We start from the raw sequence: 24,143 nt of genomic DNA, 5'->3' as shown, positions 1-24,143 counted from the left end.
TTCTTTCTTTTCAAACCAAACTATTTATTGACAGCAAAAGTCTCCATAGCCATGAAGCATGTGAGGGTAGGTAGGGAGTAGTGTGGGAACCAGCAGAGGGTTCCTCTCAAGGGCGCCAGTCATCACCCTGGGAATGCTGTGAGCTCACAGCCATCACTGCCAAGCAGAGCATAAATAATACTGGTGGGCAGGTGTGGGCAAAGGGATATCATAGGACAGTCACCTTGGAGAGCTATCAGGGACACAGGAACATAGGAACACAGGACCCATGGGGGGCTACGGAGGCACACAAACAGAAAGTAAACGGTGGGCAACACGAGACACGCCAAGGTGACAAAGGGGGCTGAAGCTCTGGGACTATCCAGGCTTTCTCCTTCACTACTTAGGTTCCGGATTTGCAGGCGAGACACGCTGAGGCATATCTAGGCAACAGGCCACTTTGCCTCCAGGTCAAACAGGTGACCCCGAGGACAGCATCTGCAGATCTAGGGCTGAACTGTGCCTTCCGGGTCCTTGTCGTAGATATAGCTGCCCACAGCACCAGTATTCACTCCTTTGGGTCCAAAGAGTATTCCATAGCAAGGCTTGTAGCAGTAGGGCTGGCCATCTTGCTCAGCATGCCCGCCTGGGTTCAGGGTCTTGGAGCAGCGCTCACAGCGCAGGCAGGGCCAGTGCCAATCCTTGCCCAGAGAGGTCACCTTCTCAGCGAAGTACACTCTCTTGTTGAATCATGGACACATGTTGGGCTCCCCAGTTAACGTGGTGACACTAGAGGCTTTGTTGGAACCCTTGGGGGACCCGCTGGTCTTCTGCTCCTCAGTCCTCACCACGGGGACCTCGATGGGGCCAGTGACCTGAAGGGCCTCCGTCTGAGGCCTCTCGTAGATGTAGGAGCCATCGCCCCCGATGTTCACGCCTTTGGGTCCAAACAGTGTGGCATAGCAGGGCTTGTGGCAGAAGGGCTTCCCATCATGCTCAGCATGACCGCCCAGGGTCAGTGTCTTGTTGCAGCGCTCGCACTTGAGACAGAACTTGTGCCAATCCTTGCCCAGGGAGCTCACCTTCTCGGCGAAGTATATGGTCTTGTCACACTTGGGACACTTGGAGGCCATGGTCGGTGCGCTCGGTTGGTCCGCGCCCTCCACCCGCACTCTGTGCCGACGCCCGCGCCTCAACACTGATATTTCTTAAGTACTACTTGCCTATCCTATTTTTAGACAGATTTTGTTTTGATTTTTACATAAAAAATGTCAATGAAAGATAAATTGGTAAGGAGTCAAATTGTTTTTCTTTATTGGAAATAGTTTTTCACACTATATATCCTGATTATGTCTTCCCCTTCTTCTACTCTTTCCAATTTTTTCCTATCTCCCTCTCATCCAGATCCACTCCCTTTCTGTGTCTCAATGGGAAAAAAAAAGCTTCTAAGACATAGTAATATAATATAATATAATATAATATGGTAAAACAAACAAATCAGACAAACAACCAAACAAACAGAAAGAAAACAGCCCAAGAAAAGACACAAGAAACAGATTAGATGCACAGACTCACCCACCGTCTTATGACCTGTGAGGACCTGTGCATGCTGCCTCAGCCTCTACGTTTATATGTGCATCAATACTGTTGCATTCTGAAAGCCTTGTTTTCTTGGTACTGTCCATCCCTTCTGCCTCTCACACTCTTCCTGCCTTCTCTTCTACAGGGTTCCCTGAGCTGTGAGGGGAAGAATTTGATGGAGACATCCCATTTAGAGCTGAGTGTTCCAAGGTCTCTCACTCCCTGCATAGTGTCTGCTTGTAGGTCTCTGTATCTTTTCCCATCTGCTGAGGAGGATGCCTTAAGGAGTCAAACTTATCTAGCCTCAAGGACAGACAGACTGACTGTTAGGAGAGCTAACTGAGTGAAAACATACTATATATGCATACATATATTTAAGTAGTAATGAGTCACTGTCCAAGGAGCTTTTAACATTTAATTATAAAATTTACAAGCAAAATAATGAACTCCATACATTTAATGAATATATTCAGTACTGAAACATAAAAAGTGTGGACGCACATGTGTTTAAACTCAACAATACGGTAGCAAATACAGGCCAGTCTCTGAGTTTATTGCCAGCCTAGTCTGTTCCAGGGCAGCTAGAGTGACATGAGGAGACCATAACTCAGTAATAAGTAAGTAAGTAAGTAAGTAAATAAAATTGTTCATTTATGCATAAGCTAGTTTGAAAAGAGAACAAGAAGTTCCTAGTATGAACAGTCTCAAGGTAAGATTACTGTATGAATAAGAAGGAGGCAGGAAGGATACTTGTTCAATGTATCTCTTGTGTATATACTCAAGAAAATAAATGTTCAAATTAGAAGACTGTCTTAGTCAGGGTTTCTATTCCTGCACAAACATCATGACCAAGAAGCAAGTTGGTGAGGAAAGGGTTTATTCAGCTTACACTTCCATACTGCTGTTCATCACCAAGGAAGTCAGGACTGGAACTCAAGCAGGTGAGGAAGCAGGAGCTGATGCAGAGGCCATGGAGGGATGTTACTGGCTTGCTCAGCCTGCTCTCTTAACCAAGACTACCAGCCCAGAGATGGTCCCACCCACAAGGGGCCTTTCCTCCTTGATCACTAATTGAGAAAATGCCTTACAATTGGATCTCATGGAGGCATTTCCTCAACTGAAGCTCCTTTCTCTGTGATAACTCCAGCTGTGTCAAGTTGACACAAAACTAGCCAGTACAAAGACAAAATGAAGATTAACTGTATATCTATTTATTTAATTCAAACTTTTATTATGATTGTAAAGCATCATTAAATTTCTTTGGCCCACACAGATAAATCAATCTGACCAGTTCATCCTTGAAGACTTTTTAACAACTGAGTGAATGCCAGGAGAACACACCAAAGACTGCGAGGAGTCTACATCCTCATAACCTCACATCAATAACAAGAAGTAACATCCTGAGACAGGTACTGTGCTGGTTTGAATGAGAATGGCCCCCATCAATTCAGATATTTGAATGCTTGGTCCTCAGTTACTGGAACTGTTTGGGAAGGATTAGGAGGTGTGGCCTTGATAGAGAAGATGTATCAGTGGGGAGGGCTTTTAGGTTTAAACAACAACAACAAAAAGCTACAGCCATTCCCAGTGACTCTGCCTTGTCTCAAGAAGTAAACTCTCAGCAACTGCTCCAGTGCCATGCCTGAGTTTGAGGCCAGTCTGGTCTACAGAGGAAGTTCCGAGACAGCCAGGGCTCTAAAGTGAAACTCTGTTTTGGAAAAAAAAAAAAAAAAAAGTTCCAATCTAAATTGCTTCTTGTGGTCACACAGCCCCTAATCCCTGCACTCAGGAAGCCAAGGAGCCATGAATCTGAGTCCTACTTGGTCTGTGAGGCATGAGTATATCAAAAACATTTCTAATTTAGCAACCTGGTGTCTCAGGGGCTGTGCAGACTCCACTGCCCTCGTCTACACAGCAGGTGTGATGGTTTGTATATCCTTGGACCAGGGAGTGGCATCATCTGAAGGTGTGGCCTTGGTGGAATAGGTGTGACCTGGTTGGAATGGGTATGTCACTGTGGGTGTGGGTATAAGATCCTCACCCTAGTTGCCTGGAAGTCAGTCTTCCACTAGCAGCCTTTGGATGAAGACATAGAACTCTCAGCTCCTCCTGTGCCATGCCTGCCTGGATACTGCCATGCTCCCACCTTGATGATAATGGACTGAACCTCTGAACCTGTAAGCCAGCCCCAATTAAATGTTGGTTTTTATAAGACTTGCCTTGGTCATGGTGTCTGTTCACAGCAGTAAAACCCTGACTAAGACAGAAGTGTTCTGCATTCTAGACAGATGCTGTGATGCTGAGGGTCTTGGTTGTTACTCATTCACTTTGATCTTTGAGAGACCAAATCTTTTGGGGTTCAGATTCCATCTTAAAGAACCTGACCTGGGGGCTGGCGAGATGGCTCAGCGGTTAAGAGCACTGACTGCTCTTCCAAAGGTCTTGAGTTCAAATCCCAGCAACCACATGGTGACTCACAACCATCTGTAATGAGATATGACACCCTCTTCTGGTGTGTCTGAAGACAGCTACAGTGTACTTACATATAACAATAAATAAATCTTAAAAAAAAAAAAAAGAACCTGACCTAAGGCTGAACTCAAGTAAAATAACAGGCACCAGTTTCCAGGTTACCCCTCAACAAAACCTACATCTAGCACCAGTTTCCAAGTTGTTCCCCAGGTTACAAGCCTGCCCCTGACACTTCACTTCCTAACAACCATCAATCAGGAGGAAAACAGAAGTTAAGTTTATGGTTTGGCTCCCAGCACCAGCCAATTATGTTAAAGGCCATAATGGTCCCCCAATCAGAAGTGTACCAGGCTAGATGCCCCTGTCTTGCCTCTATACATGCTTGCCTAAAACTAGGCTCAGGGCTCCACCTTCCTGCTGTGTCGGGGTTGGCATGGAGCCCAAGCTCAAGCTCAAGCTTAAATAAAGAGACCCTAATGCAATTGCATCAGTATCTGCTCCTTGGTGGTCTTTTGGGCAAAACCATCACTGTGACAGGTGTTCCCTGATTGACAAGCAGCCTAGGAGGAAGATGCTGTGACCCCTGTGTTTCCTGGCCTGAAAAAGTATCCTGAATTTGGAAGAAAGCAGAAAAACCTCCAGTGGGTTCTAGGGCATTGGGGGTACAGCCCTAGATTATCTGTTCTGTTGTCCTCAAGAGCTCATCAAACAGCAGCATCCAGAGAAAAGGGAAGAGGAGGCAGAAATTGGAGCTGAAGAGACACTAGACTTGGGACAAAGGGGGAACATGAAGATTCCACACATGACAAAGTGCTTGAGGTGACAGGAAGAAGACTCATATTCTTTCAGGATCCATGGTTTCTGAATTCATCTTGGGAGATTCATGGTTACAGGATTCATGGCTGTGGGAGTTATGGCTGCTAGATTCAGGGTTCCTGGATTAACGGCTGCCAGGCTCAGGGATGCAGAATTCATGATTATAGGATTCACGGTTTCCAGACTCATGGTGTCTAGATTCATGGCTACCAAACTCAGGGGTGTCAGACTCACGGTTTCTGGATTCCCAGTTCCCAGATTCCCAGCTGACAGATGTCCTCCAGAAGTGGCAGACAGAAGTGGCAGCACCTGGCAATCCCCGATGGAGTCTGATGTTGCCAAGAGGAAGCAACCAGATCAGTGGGTGCTGGACCCCAAGCTCCAGAGTCATCAGGAAGAAGAAGAAAAGGAGAATAAAGGGAGGGAGGGAGGGAGGGAGGGAGGGAGGGAGGGAGAGAGAGAGAGAGAGAGAGAGAGAGAGAGAGAGAGAGAGAGAGAGAGAGGATGCCCCAGCTGGAGAAGCACTTGGCATGGGTTACTTCTGGAAGCCTTAGGAAACCTGTGGCCAAGCAGGCCTGCTGAGGCTCCTAGGTTACCTGAGCCGGAACCAGGAGGCCATGTAGAAGCAAAGCCACCAGCAGGTAGATGGGTCAAGGAGTCCCCGAAGAATTAAGCCTGGTTTCCCAATAAGGTGTGGGGTCTTGGATATCTGGAGCCCTGTGTGTCCTATTCATTCATTGTCTTTCATTTCTTATACCCTAAACCTGAGCTCCCTGTATAGCACTCACCCTAACCCCTTCCTTGCCTACTGCTTCAGTTGAGGGATCCCAGAGCCCATGTCCCTGCCAGCTCCACAGACCTGCACCTCTTCCTCAGCCTTGGCTGAGATGGCCATATTTCTTTCCCAGAAGGGGTAGAATTGAACTTTTGATATTACAATCTAGCTTTTGCCTCCTGCGCAGTGTAGTAAGACTGGCTATGTAAAAACGTTATCCAGACCCCTGCTTTAAGTCCTGAGCAGTGTGGTGAAGAGTACAGCTTTAAGGGACAGTCAGACATACCCTATAGGTCACAGTTTGTGCATAAGCCTGCCTTGTCAACCCCAATAATAAAACAAGTGCCTGGGTTTATAAAAACCAGACAGAGTCCTGCTGATTGTAGCCAACAGAGTGGAAGATTCTGAGTGTACCTAGGGGATTTCTCTACCTCCTCCAATATAGAGCTCAACTGAGTTTGAAGTATTCTGGATTCTATTAATGAAGATAGAAAAAGAAGGTTCCAAGATTACATGTTGCCCAAAGACACTAGGAAACCATTGAAAGTACCTTACAATTGAAGTTCAATAGATAAATTATCAATATCTGGTTCTTTTCTAAAACAACAATCTTGTTTCATGTCAAAAACCTTTACTTCCAAAAAAGAAAAAAGAGAAAATAGGATAGAAAGGAAGAAAGGAAGAAAGGAAGGAAGGAAGGAAGGAAGGAAGGAAGGAAGGAAGGAAGAAAGAAAGAAAGAAAGAAAGAAAGAAAGAAAGAAAGAAAGAAAGAAAGAAAGAAAAAGAAATCTACTTTACGGAGGGCTTAGCTGTTAAGGGCACTAGCTGCTCTTGAAGAGAAACTGGATGTGGTTCCCAGTACCCATATGGCAGCTCACAAGGAATCTGACATACTCTTCTGGTCTCTACAGCAATAGGCATACACATGTTACACACACACACACAGAGACACACACACACACAAAGAGAGAGAGAGAGAGAGACAGAAAGAGAGAGAGACAGAGAGACAGAGAGAGACAGAGAGAGAGAGAGAGAGGCAGACCAACACTCATGACAAGAAAATAAATTTTTGTAAAAAAAAAAAAATCTCTGTTTCATGGACAAAGTGTAAAGACAAGAAACAGAGCAAATGTCCCCAGTAAGGGTTTATTAAGCTCTTTCATACTTCAGTCCTGAGGGGGCAAGAAACCACATTTCACTTCAGAATTACCACCCTCCTGGGGAGATACAATCACTCGTTTTACAAAGTGTCTGCTTTAAAATGTGCTAGCATGAATACTACAGCACTTAATAACATTTGTCTTTAAAACCTCTCACCAGAACATCACTTCTGGCGTTTGATCAAAGGCAGTTTTATGAAGCATGAAATTACAGCCTAATTTTTACCTGTAAAAAATGTTCTAGAAAAATGCTAGTTTTATAGATTTTATAAATTTTGAAACAGAATCAAGACTATCTCCTATTTATGGTATACTGTAGCTTCATAAACAAAGCACTTCTTTCATGCCATCTTTAGCCAGTTTCTCCCTTAACCCCAAGTCATGACCTGCTAACATACTGTAATCTCTTGCTCTGGAACTTAGTAATATTCTTGTCCTGTGCAAGCCCAGAATTAAGAGATGATTTGGCTAAGAAATGACTTGGCTTATCTGGTCTCCAGTGCTGGGGGAACCTCAGTTTACCATGCAGACACGGCCAGGCCCAAGAACCACACCTCTCACAACCAATCCCCCAAATGGCACAGTTACAAACACACAAATCTCTTAAGGAGTTGACCCCAAGTTCCTGAGGAACATGTACTTTGCCAAGAAGCACAACAGCAAGGAAGATGCAGACACTGTAAATGCAATGATTGGATGAGCAGAGGCCATCAAGGCCGTGTGAAGCCTAAGGTGGTGTCCTAGTTAGGGTTTTACTGCTGTGAACAGACACCATGACCAAGGCAAGTCTTATAAAAACAACATTTAATTGGGGCTGGCTTACAGGTTCAGAGGTTCAGTCCATTATCATCAAGGTGGGAGCATGGCAGTATCCAGGCAGGCATGGCACAGGAGGAGCTGAGAGTTCTGTCTTCATCCAAAGGCTGCTAGTGGAAGACTGACTTCCAGGCAACTAGGGTGAGGATCTTATACCCACACCCACAGTGACACACCCATTCCAACCAGGTCACACCTATTCCAACAAGGCCACACCTTCAGATGATGCCACTCCCTGGTCCAAGGATATATAAACCATCACATTCCACTCCCTGGTCCCCATTGACTTGTTCAAAAACATGAGTCTATGGGGGCCATCCTTAAACATAGCATAATGCAAAATGCATTTAATCCAACTTTTCAAAGTCCTCATAGTCTATAGCAGTCACAACAATGTTAAAAGTCCAAAGTTCAAGGTCTCTTCTGAGATTCATTCAACTTAATTAACTGTAATCCCCAAAGCAAGGCAGGAAACCAGCTAGCTGGGCAAACTCCAAACTCTGCATCGCGATGGCTGGTGTCAAAGCGGTCTTCAAATCTCCACTCCTTTTTCATCTTTGTTGACTGCAACAAACTGCTTTCTCCTGGACTGGTTCCACTCCCTGTTAGCAGCTTTCCTCAGCATGTGTCCCATGGCTCTGGCATCTTTAACATCTTTGAGTCTCCAAGGCAATTTCAATGTTACAGCTCCTTGTTTCAGTGTCTGGGATTCCACTTGATCTTTTGGACTCCTCCTCAGGGCTGGCATCACTTTTCCAGCTCTGCCCTCTGTAGCACTCTAAGCTCAGATTGATCCACGCCACTACGGCTGCAGTTCTTGGTGATCACTCCATGGTACTGACATCTCCAATACACTGGGGTATTCCACTCCAATTAGGCTTCACCAATAGCCTCTCATAGGCTCTCTTCAGGGTCCAAGCCTCAAATCCTTTGCATGACCCCTTCAGTCCTGGGCCATCAACTACAGCTGAGGCTTCACCTTCTCCAGTGGCTTTCCCTGGCCTCTCACAGTGCTAAGCCCCAGCTTCTCTCCATGATCCCTTCATTCCTTCACAAGCAGTACCACCTGAGTGACTCTTACACATTACCAAGTCCAGCTGCAGCATGAGGTGCAACCTTGGTTATCTCTGGAACACAGCTTCTTTGTGCTCCCAGCAAACAATTTCCAGAAGATTTCACCTCAGTCATGCTGGTCTCTTCTTAATCACTGCTAATTCCTTAGCTCCAGCTAACCAGCATCAATTTTCCCAGTAGTTCCTTCCATCCTTAACTCTAGAGCCAGAGCCACATGGCTGAAGCTGCTGCTTACAGGAACTAGATTGTACTATTACATTATCACTAGCTTTATGTTTTCTAAATCCTTCACTGCCTAAGCTTGGCTATCCTGGTTCTTGCTCTGTAGATTGACCTTGAATGCAGAGATCAGCATGCCTGTCTCCTGAGATTAAAGGTGTGTACCACCATGCCTGGATTTAATTTAGCTGGGTAGGATCTTGCCCCAAGGTCCCACTCCCTTAATCTGTTATCTCCTAGAACACAGGAATTTGTTCCATTTCACTTCCTGGTACTCCTTTAATACTCAAACCATATATTTTATATTTTTCCTTTCTAAGCTTGCTATGCTTGTTCAAACTTCTCTTCATAAGACTTAACCAGAGAACAAAGTCTCTGCTGGGCTTTTTTGAAACTTCCTTTGTCAATGCAATTAATGCAATTAATCCAAATCTCTTCACCTTAGCCTCAGGCAGACTTTTCAGACAATGGCAAAAAGTAGCCACATTCTTCACCAAAATACCACAAATATAGTCTTTATGCCACATTCTGAAATTCTTCTCCTTTGAAATCTCTTGGGCCAGGTCAACACAGTTCAAATTACTCCCAGCAACAAAGTCTTCCATATTCCTACTAGGATGACCCATTAAGCCCCATTTAAAGCATTCCACTGAGTTCCAAGTCCAAAGTCCAAAAATCCACATTCTTTCAAATAAAAGCATGGTCAGGCCTATCACAGCAATACCCCACTTCTGGTACCAACTTGTCCTAGTTAGGGTTTTACTGCTGTGAACAGACACCATGACCAAGGCAAGTCTTATAAAAACAACATTTAATTGGGGCTGGCTTACAGGTTCAGAGGTTCAGTCCATTATCATCAAGGTGGGAGCATGGCAGTATCCAGGCAGGCATGGCACAGGAGGAGCTGAGAGTTCTGTCTTCATCCAAAGGCTGCTAGTGGAAGACTGACTTCCAGGCAACTAGGGTGAGGATCTTATACCCACACCCACAGTGACACACCCATTCCAACCAGGTCACACCTATTCCAACAAGGCCACACCTTCAGATGATGCCACTCCCTGGTCCAAGGATATATAAACCATCACAGGTGGTTAAGCCGGGTGTGTCAGAGGCCTCACCACAACCTCAGCCTCCTGGCTTTCCCTGCTCACCCCAAGCTTGGGAACTGGATTTGAAGCTACACGACCAAGGACCATAGGCTCTGCCAATCAAAGCCCAGGGGTCAAACCAAGATAGAGGCTCCGGCTCCAGCTAAGGCCCAGCTTCAGCTCCAGCTCAGGCTCCCAAAGGTGCTGGGCCCCAGTGAAGGCCTCAGAGAAAAGGCTCCTGCCAACGTGAAGTCAGATGGACTGCTGGGACACACCTACTTACACATTGTTTGCAGATGACCAGTGACCTGCTGTTTTTACAAGTAAATTTGAAGTAAGATCTGTTTTAAAAAAGAAGAAATGACATCTGTGAGATGAGTTATTATCATATTATTTGCATTTGTCAATGTACCTACCAATAAGGGATCTAATTAAGCAACCATGCTAAATTCACATAATTTACATTTCCATATATACGAAATAATTGAAAAGCTGGGTGTTGTGATGTATATCTGTAATCCCAGCACAAGAGAGGCTGTGGCAGAAAGATTGCAGGTTTGAGGCCAGGCTAGGCAACTGAGTGAGTTGAAGGCAGCTTGGACTGCATAGGAAGACCCTGTCCCAAGAACCAAAGAAGAAGGAGAGGAGGAAATAAGGGAGAAAGGGAGGGAAGAAGGGAAGGAGAGAGAGAGAGAGAGAGAGAGAGAGAGCTCTAATACAGAATATTCTCCAAGGGTTAGGAGTTGAAGAGCATGCTTAACTACATCATAACTTTGAAGGCAGCCTGGACTATGTGAGAATCTATTTTGTGGGAACTGGGGCTTGGGGGGAGATGAAAGAGACTGAGAGAAGGGTCGGCAATTAAGAGCACTTGCTGCTTTGGCACAGCATCTGAGTTCAGTTCCTAGCACCTTCATGACAGCTTATAACCATCCATAATACCATTTCCAGGGAATAGGGGGCAGCAGCTCTCTCTTCTGGCCTCCACAGCACTTGGTATATAGTGCACTGAAATGCATGCAAGCAAAATACTCATGTATATAAAATAAAAACAAATAAATTGAAAACAAAAAAATACCCAAAATAGATTTTTCAATGTATGTGTGGTGAACACAATGTATGCATATTCATGTTTGCATACACATATGCATGCAGGTACATATGTATATATATATATATATATATATATATATATATATATATATATATATATATATGTATATGTGCATGTAGAGGCCAGAGATTGACATTAGTTATCTTCTTTGATGGCTCTCTACCTTATTCCTTATATATTGAAGCAGAGTCTCTCACTTGAATTCAGAGCTCTAGCTAGCCACCTTGCTCCAGGGATCCCCTGTCTCTTCCTCTTGAACACTGAAATTACAGATGGGCCCAGATACCCAGCAGTTACATGGGCTCTGGAGATCCAAATTTCACACTTATGTGGAAAGCCCTTTACTTGCAAAGCCATCACCCCAGTCATACGATATATTATTCAATAAATAGTCAAATGTATACTTTCATCTAGAGACTATGAATACATTTTTATTCGGATGAGTCCTGAGCTAGGTGTCGCTCCGTGGTAGATCACGTGCTTCGCATACACCATGAACTCATTCTCTACCACTATGAGGTGAAAATACTGTGAGGTGATATTTAAGAACATGGGAAAGTTAAGCTGGTGCCCAACTAGAAGCTTCACCACTACTGACTAGTATGGTGCTGGAAAGGTATTCTGGATGCTCCTGGAGGTGAAGGGTGATCATCAATATTACCCAGCTATAGACCCTGCCATTTACAACAGGAATGCCTGCAAGACATATTTGTATGTTCCTGCATTTACTGACCGGGGCAGGGTAGAAACGGCTGTTAGAAATCAAATTAGGCTAGTGGGGAGAGTAATTAGACATTTTACGCCTTTATCAGAAACAGAATTTAATGGCAATGACCAGAGTCAATACAGTTGCTGTTGCCAGGGTACAATGATGTCTGCAAACTATAAAGGGTATACAAAATTAGTGTCTAAGACCAATTTTTCTGTCAAGCTTCCTTCCATGTTTCCTTGACTTCTGAGCGACCATACATAGAAACACAAAGAGTACTGAGTACTTCACTGTCTGAAGCATTTGGTCTCTCAGGAATGGGAAGGCACATCGTGCTTCAGGAGCCATGGACTCTAAACGGAGAAACCTATGCTGCATGACTCTCAAGGCATCTATGCCAGGCCAACACCATGGGTCCCTGCACATACTGGTGCAATAGTGGCGTGCATGCTATAGGAATAACAAACCATTTTCTGTGTGGATTTAAGGTCTGCTCAGTGAGACCATATCTGACACTGCTCAAATGGCCAAGAACCTGAGACTAGATAGTTCATAAGCCTAGAAGGAAAACCACTACTATGATTCTGCAAAGGCCAATAAAATACTCGTCATGACATAGCACTATATCCCTAAATCACTGCATTATTCAAGCCTCATCAGAGAAACTTCTTACAGTAGGAAGCAACTAACAATGGGCAGAGAGTGAATCTTTGGAGCACTTAGCCCTAAGTGGGATGTCTTCCTCAAGGATCAGGGATCCATCACCCAAAAGGAGGCAGAGAGACTCTCAACAGCCAGAGGTGGCAGATGACTCCAAGAACGGTGTCATCCAAGGAACAGACACAACAGGACTAATAAATATATGATAACCTCATAAGACCCGTTGGGATTCAAGCCTGAGGAGGTATTTGCAATTGAATTCAACCTGTGGAGAAAGGAGACAGCAGTTTTCTTTAGTAGAGTGGCATTGGTCTATCAGCCAGGTTTTGGGGAAGGGGCCATGCCCAGGAGTAGTTGACCAAAATAAATTTAATTTCATGTTTTTGTGTCTGAGCTTTTTGTTTCGTTTTGTATTGTCTTGGCTTTATTTGTCTGTTTTTTCTTTTGTTTTTTGTTTTTTTCTTTTTTCGAGACAGGGTTTTTCTGTGTAGCCCTGGCTGTCCTGGAACTCACTTTGTAGACCAGGCTGGCCTCGAACTCAGAAATCTGCCTGCCTCTGCCTCCCGAGTGCTGGGATCAAAGGCGTGCGCCACCACGCCCGGCTGTTTGTTTTTCTTACTGGTTTCTTTTTTTCTTTCTTTTTTTGAGAAAGAGAACATGAAGTTCGGTGGGTAAGGAGGTGGGATCAGAGATGCATGCGTTCGAGTAGGGGAAAAACGATAAAAATAATTTATTCTCTATATTTTTGTTTGTTTGTTTGTTTCGAGACAGGGTTTCTCTGTGTAGCACTGGCTGTCCTGGAACTCACTCTGTAGACTAGGATTGCCTGGAACTCAGAAATCCACCTGCCTCTGCCTCCAAAGTGCTGGGATTAAAGGCGTGCGCCACCACGCCCGGCTTTACATAAAAAAGTTTAATAGGGAAAAAAACCAAACCAAAACAAAAACCTTCTTCTATCCCGCTGAGTTAGTAATTCTACGCTACGTTCACCATCCAGGATGGCATCTTAAAGGCCAGATCTCAGCGCTGTCTAGCGCGCAGCTGACACAATTTATACACTAAAGACCTAAGTAATCAAGCCTTCTCCACTTGCTCTCACCCAAAACAGCTAGGAGCCTCCACCCTTACTTTCCCTTTCATTAGCCTCTCCCAGACCCGCCCCACTTCCGCTCTGGTGACGTCTTTTCCGCGGAGAAACCCCGCCCCGTTGTCACTGAGGTCACGGCCCGCCCACTTCCCTTCAGAGCCACAGAAGAGTAAGTACCAGAGTTTGGCGCCAACTGGAATCTTTTTTTTCCGCCTTCAATGGCGGGAACTGGCTGTGTGCGCCGAGACGTGCTTTGCGTCTTATCTAATTGGTTGTCGGCGCTCGGTCCCGCCCTGGCGTCCTTACCGCGGGCTGCCATTGGTGGAGACGGCGGAGCGCCTGGCGTCCGGACAGCGGCCGCTGTGCGGGGCTGGCCGGCCGGGTAAGTTCCTGAGGGCCTGTCGCGGGGCTGCTGGGGAGAGGCAGCGGGGTGCCGCCTGGGATGGCTTGCGCTCTGGGCGAAGGGTTGTGCCTGGCTGGGCCTCGAGGAGCCAGCTGCCGTCCTCGGGGAGCGCCCCTCGGAGCGTCTCGGGGGGCGCTGGGGCGAGCACCCGGAGCATCGCCGGGTCTACAGCGCGCCCCTCCCCTCCCCCACCCGTGTCTCCCAAGTCCCTACTGCCGAGCTCTCGGTGAGTGTGGAGAAGGGGCTGTCCCGAGGGTCGGGCGCTCAGTGACAGGGGCAGTTTCCCAAGCTGGTAGCTTAAGAAGTTGTTTATGTGCTCTGCGCAGCGCCTCGAACCATCCCTGACATGGGAATGTAGAAGTCTCAGGAAGCATTGGTGCTTCAAGGATCCTCTTGGCGGTCTTTTCTCGCCACACCAACACCAAACCTCTCGCCGAAGGCCTTTCTCCTATGAGCTTCAACTCCGCCTTGGAAGGGACTAGGCCACTAGGCAAGACTTCTTGGCTCTATTACCATACCCCAAATTATTTTTTCCATAGTATTTCCTGCCATCTTACGGGAGATGTCCAGAGATTTCTGTTTGAAGGGGTGTTTTTGATTTTTGACATCTGACTGGAATTTACCCCAGCTCTCCACTTTCTAGCTGTTGGCTGCAGCAGATTTTCCAATTGGCTCTGTTAGGTTCCTCATCTATTGAGACGGGATAAGGAATAATATAGACTGGATAGGAGCTTCAGGATAATTTAAAGGGAATCAGTACTTAGCACACTTATATCAGTACTTGACTTGTGTAATGTATGCTGCTTTTCATGTCTGTCTCATCCTCACAACCTAGAGTGAGATTTGCCTCTTAGCTTTTGCCTGGTTGTTTTCCTTCTACAAATGCATGCTTTTCTGTATTGAAAAATTTGAACTTCATACTGCTTTCAGAAAAGACTAGATGACCCCTTTCTCTGTGCATTTGCTTATGAATCTGTTGAAGCTGTTTATCCTTCCAGATAATGGGTATCAACCCGTAACATTTTTAAAGAACATTTTGGTGCTAGGGACTGGCCTTTTCAAAGCTGTGAGGACTGCACATTACTGAGCAACCTTCCTAGCCCAGCAGCTGTTATTAATCAATCATTAGCTTCTCGGTTTTTAAAACTTGGCCTCTGCATGTTTCAAAGGTGTACCACTCCTCTCAGTAGTAACTCAGATGGGAGATGAGAAGAAATATAGAAAGATCTCTCTCACTCCTCTCTCTCTCTCTCTCTCTCTCTCTCTCTCTCTCTCTCTCTCTCTCTCTCTCTCTGTGTGTGTCTGTGTCTTTCTTCTCCTTCCCACCCTAGGAGACTCATTGACTTGTAATTTTTTTTTTTTAATATACCTCTCACCATGATGCTAATGAGCCCCAAATCATCTTAACTCTCTTTTTCTTTTAAGAAAAAACTGTTAGGTATCCAACTCTATTTCTAACCCAGACAGACATTCTCATCTGAGATTGTACAAGTGATTCACCGGGTCTTCTTTATTTCTCCATTACCATTAAAAGAATGCCTTCCACCTTATCAGAGGTAGAAATTTCGGAATCATCTTTAACTAATTTGGCATTTCATTAGCTCAACAAATTATTTTATTACTTACTAACCACTATGCCAGACTGTGCTAAGAGCTGATGATGGTGGGGAACAAAACCAATGACCCTTGTCCATCTGGGCCTGTACTATCAGCAAGGTGGACATGTTTTCTCAAGTCCCACGGGAATGTAGAGTTGAATTCAAATGTAACTTTTTTCATGTGATGTAATTGTCATTTCCGAAGCTTACCGCCTCAGTCCTGAAAGCTTCTAGCTGCTGTACAATCTAATCTAGTCCTGGAGTGTTTTCAGCCTCAGACTTACTGCTGAGTAAGCTCACCTTTTCTCATTCTTTCTGACCTGTCTGGCTTGTTCTGTCTTCCTGTGTCTGGCTTGTTCTCTCTCTCTCTGCAACCTGTCTCTGTACATCTGTCCCAGTAAAGCTGTTTTCTCTCCTTTTTTTTTTTTTTCTCTCTGCACTGCTCTTTTAGTAGCTTCCCTTTCCTCTCTATTCTTGTGAGAGTTGAGCATACTCTGTTCTGTCAAATCTTTCTCCGATTCAGCACTTTGCCACTCAATTCCACACTGCTTTCAAACATGGGTGCTTCCTTTTTTTTTTTTTTTCTTGGTTTTTCGAGACAGGGTTTCTCTGTATAGCCCTGGCTGTCCTGGAACTCACTTTGTAGACCAGGCTGGCCTCGAACTCTGAAATCCGCCTGCCTCTGTCTCCCAAGTGCCGGGATTAAAGCGCCCAGCGGGTGCTTCCTTTTACAAACTCTACCTTCATTTTTGGAATTAAAGGGATGTATTGAGGGCCTGTCTGTATTTCAGCCAGAAGAATTAAGGTGTGTGCTAAGGGCCAAGACACACAACTAGAAACAGAGCTTTTAAGTAAATAACAAGATCCTGGGTTTGCAATGTGATAAATATTCTGCAACAGTTGAACTGTGGAAAGAAGTCCTCTAGGGAAAGGACACGGTGGTATAAAGATATAGAACAATGTGAGGTGAAGTGGCACACACCCTTGGTCCCAGAACTGAGGAGGCAGAGGCAAGTGGATCTCTTAAGTTTGCACACTGCCTTGTGTACAGATTGACTTCCTGCTGGCTAGGGCTACATGGAGAGCACTGTCTCAATGTTCTCACCCATATGCTCCCGAAAACCCAAAGAATATATCAGAGGTCCTTACCTAGTGGGGCGACATTGTGCCTAGGGGATATTACTTTGGCCAAAATAACAGTTAAATAATGGTAGAGTATTAAGCAAACAGTCTGCACTTTTCAGAGTTGCTGACCGGGAGAGAACAAGTGTGCTCATAGACGCTCATGTGATCTGCATAGGCTGCTGGGGGATGGAGAAGAACCGTGAACAGAATCCCACTGGTTCAGTGGTACAGCTCTGCCATGCCAGACCTCTGCAGAACTGTTAGCAAGGGTGTTCATGTCCTGATCAGCAAGGAGCACCCAAAGGTCGTTAAGCACAGCAGGAGCATGGTTAGATTGCTGTTTTGAAGACAGGTCAGGGTGGGTGGGATAGCTTAACCAGTAGCTGATGCCAAACCTGACAAGCTGACTGAAGTTGACACACATAGTAGAAGGAGAAAATAAATTCCCCCAAGTTTTCTTCTGACCTCCATTTGTGTACAAACACAATAAACAAATACAAATACATATAATACATAAATAATATGTATATTATAAGTATTTATATATTTTATATTTTATATATAATATATATGTATTCTAAGGACAGCTCAGGTTTTGGTATAAAGGAAATTTCAAATCAGAAAGAGTGGACATTTGAATAGGTTTGCATAAAATACAACAGCTTTCCCACGGAAATCCCTCAGAGCTAGACTTTGTCTTTTGCTAAATTCTTGACTCCTTATTTGTCTTGCACAGTTTTCTTATGCTTGTTTTGAGATCGGATCTCACGTTGGTTCCTGATTCAGCCTTGCAGCTGCTGAGACTAGATGTGTATGCCCGTGTTGAATGATCTTTGCTGTCTAGCTCCTGGCCACTAGCATCTGCAATGTGAATTTGATTAGCCTCTGCTTTAGAATTTTAGTGATCTCTCCAGTTGCTCCAGTTGCTACGGGAGAGAGTTCAAGTATCTTAAACATATAAACTGTTTTTTGGTTTTCTAAAACCTCACATTCTGATCTTGCTTTCACACATTTTAAACTATGAACATTTCATATCTGGACTCATTTATATGTGAACTCATAGTAGACTTGGTACAGAGTAGATCTGGTGAGATGGTATCAGAAAATGTCTACAAACAGAATCTTCAGAATTTTGGAATTTTGGAAATAGTAAATAATAAAGGTGGCTAGAAAGGTACCAGTTTAAATCAAAATAAGGAATTTGGGCAAAATTCACTAGATGTTGGCAGGTTATGGGAAGGTTTTGAGCAAGAATTGCTACAGGCAGTACTTCTGTGAAAGAATTAGAATTGTTCGTAGCATGTATTTAGCAAACTAGGTAGCAACAGTAGGGCCTAAAGCACATTGAAACAGCAGTAAATGAGGGCAAATGGACAGATGGATGTTACAGAGGTGATGTCAGTAGTCTAGAGTGTGAGTGTTATTCATAAAAATAAAGATGTCAGGTGATCAGATGCTGATAGAGAATATTCTGGACTTCATGAATATGTAGTTTCAGAGGAATGTATTTGTTTTATTTTTTATTTTTTTGTCGTATTTACTGACTATTGCTTTATATCTTTGTATAAGCAGTTCTTAACTCTCCAGTACTCTGAAGGCAACAGGCATTCTGTCACCCTTACCAGTCTTTTCCCTCTTGTATCCTATGCTCCTCCCCCCTCCATCAGCAGTTAGTCCAAGGAGAAAGTCTATGCTAGTGTAATTAATTCAAGGTAAGATAATATCTGAATTCATAGCCTTTGGAAATTATTCATACATTTGTGTAAGTGCCCAAAGGCATTTATAGTTTGTTACTGACCTTGTAATAGATGGAACTTTTCCATGGTAGATGAGACTACCTAGGCCATGAGTAAGACCAATGGAGTCATCATAAAAATAAACTATGGGGCTGGAGAGATGGCTCAGTGGTTAAGAGCACTAACTGCTCTTCCAGAGGTCCTGAGTTCAAATTCCAGCAACCACATGGTGGCTCTCAACCATCTGTAATGAGATCTGACTCTCCTCTGGAGTGTCTGAAGATAGCTACAGTGTAGTTACATATAATAAATAAATAAATAAATCTTTAAAAAAAAAAAACCCTATGAACTTAAAATTTCTGGCTCCTGTAGTCTTTTTTGGGGGGGGGAGGGGGGTTGCCTTGTTTTGTAGTAAGTATTTGTGTTCATTAGTATATATTGAGTATATGAAACTCAGTCCCTACCTTCAGGTCATCTGTTGTCTAACTGGTATCTGTTGGTTACAATGTTGTTATTTAAATTATTTAAAAATTAGATGGGCAGTGGTGGCACATACCTTTAATCCTGACATTCAGGAGACAGAGTCAGGAGAATCTCAAATTCCAGGACAGCCTGGTCTACAGAATGAGTTCTAGAACAGCCAGGGCTACATAGAAAAACCCTGTCTTAACCCCAACCCCCTCCAAAAAAAAAAAAAAAAAAAAGGATTGAAAAATCAGTTCATTATGGCCCTGAAAGATAGCTGATTTCATACCTGCCATCTGTAAATATATAAAGCAAATATGACAAAAGAGATTGTAAAGTTGTAGAGATATGTTTAAGGATTTTGCTTCGAGGCAGAGTGTCATGTATCCAGGCTGGCCTTCAAGTAGTTGAGTGCTGGGATAATAGGTAGGCTTTGTGTATGACAGGCAAGCACTCTACTAATTGGGCTACATTTCTTCTCATGATTAAGAATTTCAAAGTGGGGAGATTTATCCTGAATCCAAGTGATGGCAGAATCTGTTACCCAGGTTCCAATGAGAGGAATAGGAAGAGAGGTGTTAGGATTGTCCATGTGATGATAGGGGCCTAGGGAGAGCGTAGCAGGCTAGCATGCAAATGTAGTTATGGAAGCAGACATTGGAGAAGAAAGGAGATGGTAGGCCTTAGACTCTGAAGATGGAGAAAGGAGGCTCCAAACCAGGAATGCAGGTGCTTTTAGAAACTGGAAAATGTGAACAGCCTCTCTCAAACTCTAGAACCACAGCCCTGATGACAGCTTGATTGTAGACCAGTAAGATTTCTTTTGGTAGTAAGGACTGAAACCAGAGCATTGTGCTTGGTGATTATGTTGTGCCACAGAGCCATCTTCCTCATCCCCTAATACAAACACACACCCACTCACACATTCAATACAGATACAATTTTTAAAAAAATCTATAGTTAGTTTAATTTCTGGATTCTAATTTAATGGTTATAGAAGGCAAAGTATACTTTTTGGGATATTTATTAGGAAATATAACATCTTTAAAATTATTTTTATATTTTGTATGTATTGTGTGTATGTACAGCTGTGCACTGCATGCATGTCTGGTGTCCATGGAAGCCAAGAGGGGGCTTTAGACCTTCTGAAAGTGAAGTTACTGATGGTTGTGAGCCACCATATGGGTAGATTTTATCCTGACTGATTTAATGGCTCTGGCTTGTTTTATGTTTGTTTAATTTTGCACAGAATGTGAAGAAAACCAGGCGTACACCCTTGTGAAACAGAGTGGCTATAGAAAGATAAGAGGTGGGGTGGAGAGAGTAAAGATCTACATGCAAGTCCAGATTCTTTCTCAGGGTTGCTGTGTGCCCCTCCCCTCCTCCTCTGGGGGGGGGGGGAATGCAGCGGTGGGGTGTGTGTGTGTGTGTGTGTGTGTGTGTGTGTGTGTGTGTGTAGCTCTGGCTGACCTGTAACTGACAGATCTACCTACCTATGCCTCCAAGCCTGGCTTTCGGTACTTCTCTAGACACATAACACCTTTTTTTCTTCATTTGCCTTTCATTCATTACCACTGAATTTAAACTTTCTAAAAGTAATTTTAAAAGTGATGGTGTCACATGCCTGTAATCTCAGCACACGGGAAGCAGAGGCTGGCAGGTCTCTGAGTTAGGCCACCCTGGTCTACAGAGTAAGTTCCAGGACAGCCAGAGCTACACAGTAAAACTGTGTCTTGGGGGGGGGGGGAGGGGCTTGCTTGCTTTATTTATTTTGTTTATTTATTTATTTTTAGATTGAGTCTTGCTATGTAGAATAGATTGACCTGGAACTTTCTATGTGGACAAAAATGACTTCAAACTCTTAGTCCTTCTGCCTCTACCTCTGCCTCTGCATCAAATACAGGTTCATGGCATAGCTCTAAATGCAATGCATACACCTATGTATTGTGGAGTGGGCTCTTTCTTTACATATGTGGGTCCTAGGGGTTTAAATGTATAGGTCATGAGGCTTGGTAGCAAACATCTTTACTGAGACAACTCACTGGCCTTCTAAAAGCAATTAAAGAATTTAATTTGCATTTGTTGCTTGATGACCTGAGCCCTCAGGACCCACATGGTGTAAAGAGAGAATAGGCTCATGAAAGTTGTCGTCAGACCTTCATATCTGTACACCATGGCATGTATGCACAACTCCCTTACCAGTAGATACCACAAGTTTTTAAAAAGTACCTTTTGCCCATTTTTCTATGTACATATGCATGTGCATTTGTATCTTTTTAAAAAAATCATATATTTGTGTGTGTGCATATTTGTGTGTGCTCGCGTGTGTATGTGAGATGTGAGTGTAAGCATGCATATGCCATGTTAACGAGAGCCCATACGAGAGCCCATACAAGACAGAGACAGTTTGGTGGAGTTGGTTCTCTCTTGCCTTACATGGGTTTTCAGGATTGAACTCGAGTCATCAGGCTTACACGGCAAGCACTTTACCTGCTGAGAGTCTTTCCCAGCCTGTGTGTTTCTCTCCTATTCATTCATTCATTCATTCATTCATTTATTTTTGTGGCACTAATTAGAGAGTCTAGGGCTTCATGCATGCTTGTAAGTATGTGTTCTACTGTTGAGCCATACCCCAGCTTGAATGCATCTTTTTTATTTTCAGTGTTATATTTACTGGTGTTGTGTTTGTGTGGATGGTGTGTGTGTGAGGGCAGGTGTGTGCTTGCTGGAATTGGTTCTCTCTTTCCACCATGGGTTCTGAGAATTGATGGATCTTAGGTTGTCAGGCTTCTCCCCATAATCTGGGGGGGGGGATAGCATTTGTATTTCTTGTTATATGAATATGTTTTATGAGTATGTTTTTAGTACTGATGGTTCTTATTTTAGTGCAAAAGTTAATTTGTGGGCTGGAGAGATGGCTAAGTGGTTAAGAGCACTGACTGCTCTTCCAGAGGTTTTGAATTCAATTCCCTTTACCACATGGTGGCTCACAACCATCTGTAATGGACTCTGATCTCCTCTTTTGGTGTATTTGAGGACAGCTACAGTGTTCTCCTATACATAAAATAAATAAATAATTAAAAAAATAGTTAATTTGTATTTTGAGATCCCCCTCCGCCGTGATAATGGGGGCCAGTTTCAGGGTCTGGTACATACTAGCATAATTTGGCCTCTTTTATAAAATTAGTGTAATTTACTTTGTTCATGTCCTATCTATACTAATGACTTTAAGAGTTTCATTTTAGAGTTTAAACTTTTTGCTCAGAAAATGTTAGGCTTTTTTTTTTTTTTTTTTTTTTGTGAGAATGAAGTTATTTAGTGTGTTCAAATTAGAAGGTTGCTTTGTAAGTTGAAGCTATTCTAATGGTGGGAATCTTTATGCTTAATACCGTAGATGGCACCTATGAGAAGGATATAGGACCATGGCAGCAGATGATGACAATGGTGATGGAACGGGTTTGTTTGATGTCTGTCCTGGTAAGAACTCTCAGTTCTGAATTTACTTACTTTTTGTTTCGTTCTAAGCTTTGGTGCTGGAAGTTTAGAACCAGGATCTTTCAAATGCAGGCACATACGCTGTCACAGTGATAGCCCTAACCTCACTTGATCACAATTATAAAATCATTTACTTATTCTTAGGAAAAATGATCCTCCACTCTTCTTTTCTGTGTTAAGTACGTGAGTAACTTAACACAGCAAAATTCTTAGAACACAGGGAGTACTTAGTGAAGGGGAACCTTTTTCTTGTTTTTTGTTTTCTTTACAGTGCTGAAAATTAAACACAGGGCTATATATACTTGGCTACACAGCACATTGCTCCATAGCTATATCTGTGCCCTTGTTGTGTAGTTTGGAGACCTCACTATGCTGTGAGACTGGGCTGGAACTCCTAGGCGCAAGTGATCATTTTGCCTCAGGCAACTAAGTAGCTGGGCCTGTAGACACAAATCACTGTGCCTGGCTAACTTTATTCTCATTCTCTCATTCTCTCTCTCTCTCTCTCTCTCTCTCTCTCTCTCTCTCTCTCTCTCCCCCCTCCCTTTCTCTCCTTTGTTTTGCCTGCATATAAATATATGCATCATGTGCATGCCTGGTGACCAAAGAGGCCAGAGGGTGTTGTTGAATCCTCTGGAACTGCCACTGAGCCATCTCTTTAGCCCCTGGCTGACCTTTATTGTTGTGTGCTTTTAAGTCTCTAAATGTAAGTAATCAAGGTAGCAATTTTGCTGACATGATAGGTCATAATATCTGTTGTCATATTCCAAATAGATATTTGTAACTTTTGAAGTAAAACTTTTTGTTTTGGTGTTTTTGAGGCAGAATTTCTCTCTGTAGCCCTGACGATCCTGGATTTCACTCTGTAGACAAGGTTGGCCTCAAAGGAACTCAAGAGATTTGCTTGTCTCTGTCTCCCAAGTGTTGGGATTTAAGGCAAGTGCCACCACTGCCTTACTTGGAAGTAAATATTTTTAATGAGTTTATGCTTATTTATTATTGCTTAACTGGATTTAATTATTCCTGGATGAAGTGGAACATGCCTATAGTTTGAGCACTTGGGAGGCAGGAGAACTGAGTTCTAAGGCCAACTTGGGATATGTGGGAGACTTTGGCATAGAGAAGAGAAGCAACAAGGGCAGAGGAAGGAGGGAATGGTGGCAGTGGGGTGAACAATGACACAAGACATGGTAATAAAATAAACTCATAAAATGCTAGGGAAATACTGCCAAATGAGTTACATCTCCAACCCTAAATAGAGACCTCTTACACGTCGAATATAGTGATATGTAGGTTTGTAACTTCTGTGCTGTATTTACATCTTACACACACACACACACACACACACACACACAAACTTCTCCCATGTCTATAACCCACTCCTTCCCAAATTCATTACCTTTTCTTTAATTATGGCCACACACCCATATCCTGCTGAGTCTGTTTAGTAGCTTATATGTGTATGTTTAAGGGCTGACTGCTTGGGATTGGACAACCTTTCAGGGGCCTTCTCTTGTTCTCAGCAGTCATTGATTTTGTAGGAGTTGGGTCTTATGAGATTTCCCCATCCATGTTGGCATGTCAGAATGTCATTCTTCTGGTCTTGTTTAGGCACAGCCATATTTCTGTGATTTGTACAGGTATAGCTTCCCTGTAATATATAGGAAGCAGTCTTACAGCAGTTGTCCTAGTTTTCTGGCTCTTAGCAGTCTTTCCACCCCCCTCTTCTATAGTGTTCCCTTGAACCTTAAGTGTAAAGGTTGCATTGTAG

At 43.6% G+C, this 24,143-nt stretch overlaps 1 protein-coding gene and 1 pseudogene across 2 annotated transcripts in view; one reads left to right on the top strand and one right to left on the bottom strand.

Moving 5' to 3' along the window:
- Positions 1-430: 430 nt before the first annotated feature.
- LOC110293537 (cysteine-rich protein 2 pseudogene) lies at positions 431-1,142 on the bottom strand (annotated as a pseudogene).
- A 12,731-nt stretch (positions 1,143-13,873) lies between these two features.
- Casp8ap2 (caspase 8 associated protein 2) overlaps positions 13,874-24,143 on the top strand; it is a 39,041-nt gene continuing 28,771 nt past the window's right edge. Inside the window, exons 1-2 of one of the 2 annotated variants that reach the window (XM_021161510.3) lie at positions 13,874-13,932; positions 22,272-22,354. In XM_021161510.3, coding sequence (XP_021017169.1) covers positions 22,300-22,354 — 55 coding nt within the window. In that variant the 5' untranslated portion in view covers positions 13,874-13,932; positions 22,272-22,299. Of the gene's footprint in view, positions 13,933-13,971; positions 14,180-22,271; positions 22,355-24,143 lie in introns of those variants that run through there. The other variant, XM_021161511.2, reaches the window with a different exon arrangement.

The sequence above is a fragment of the Mus caroli genome, unplaced genomic scaffold (genome assembly GCF_978045245.1).
Source record: "Mus caroli unplaced genomic scaffold, Mus_caroli_1 scaffold_6, whole genome shotgun sequence".
In the NCBI taxonomy this organism is placed as follows: Eukaryota; Metazoa; Chordata; class Mammalia; order Rodentia; family Muridae; genus Mus; species Mus caroli.
The sequence above is the reverse complement of the archived record's forward strand: the minus strand, read 5'-3'. Positions and strand labels throughout refer to the sequence as shown.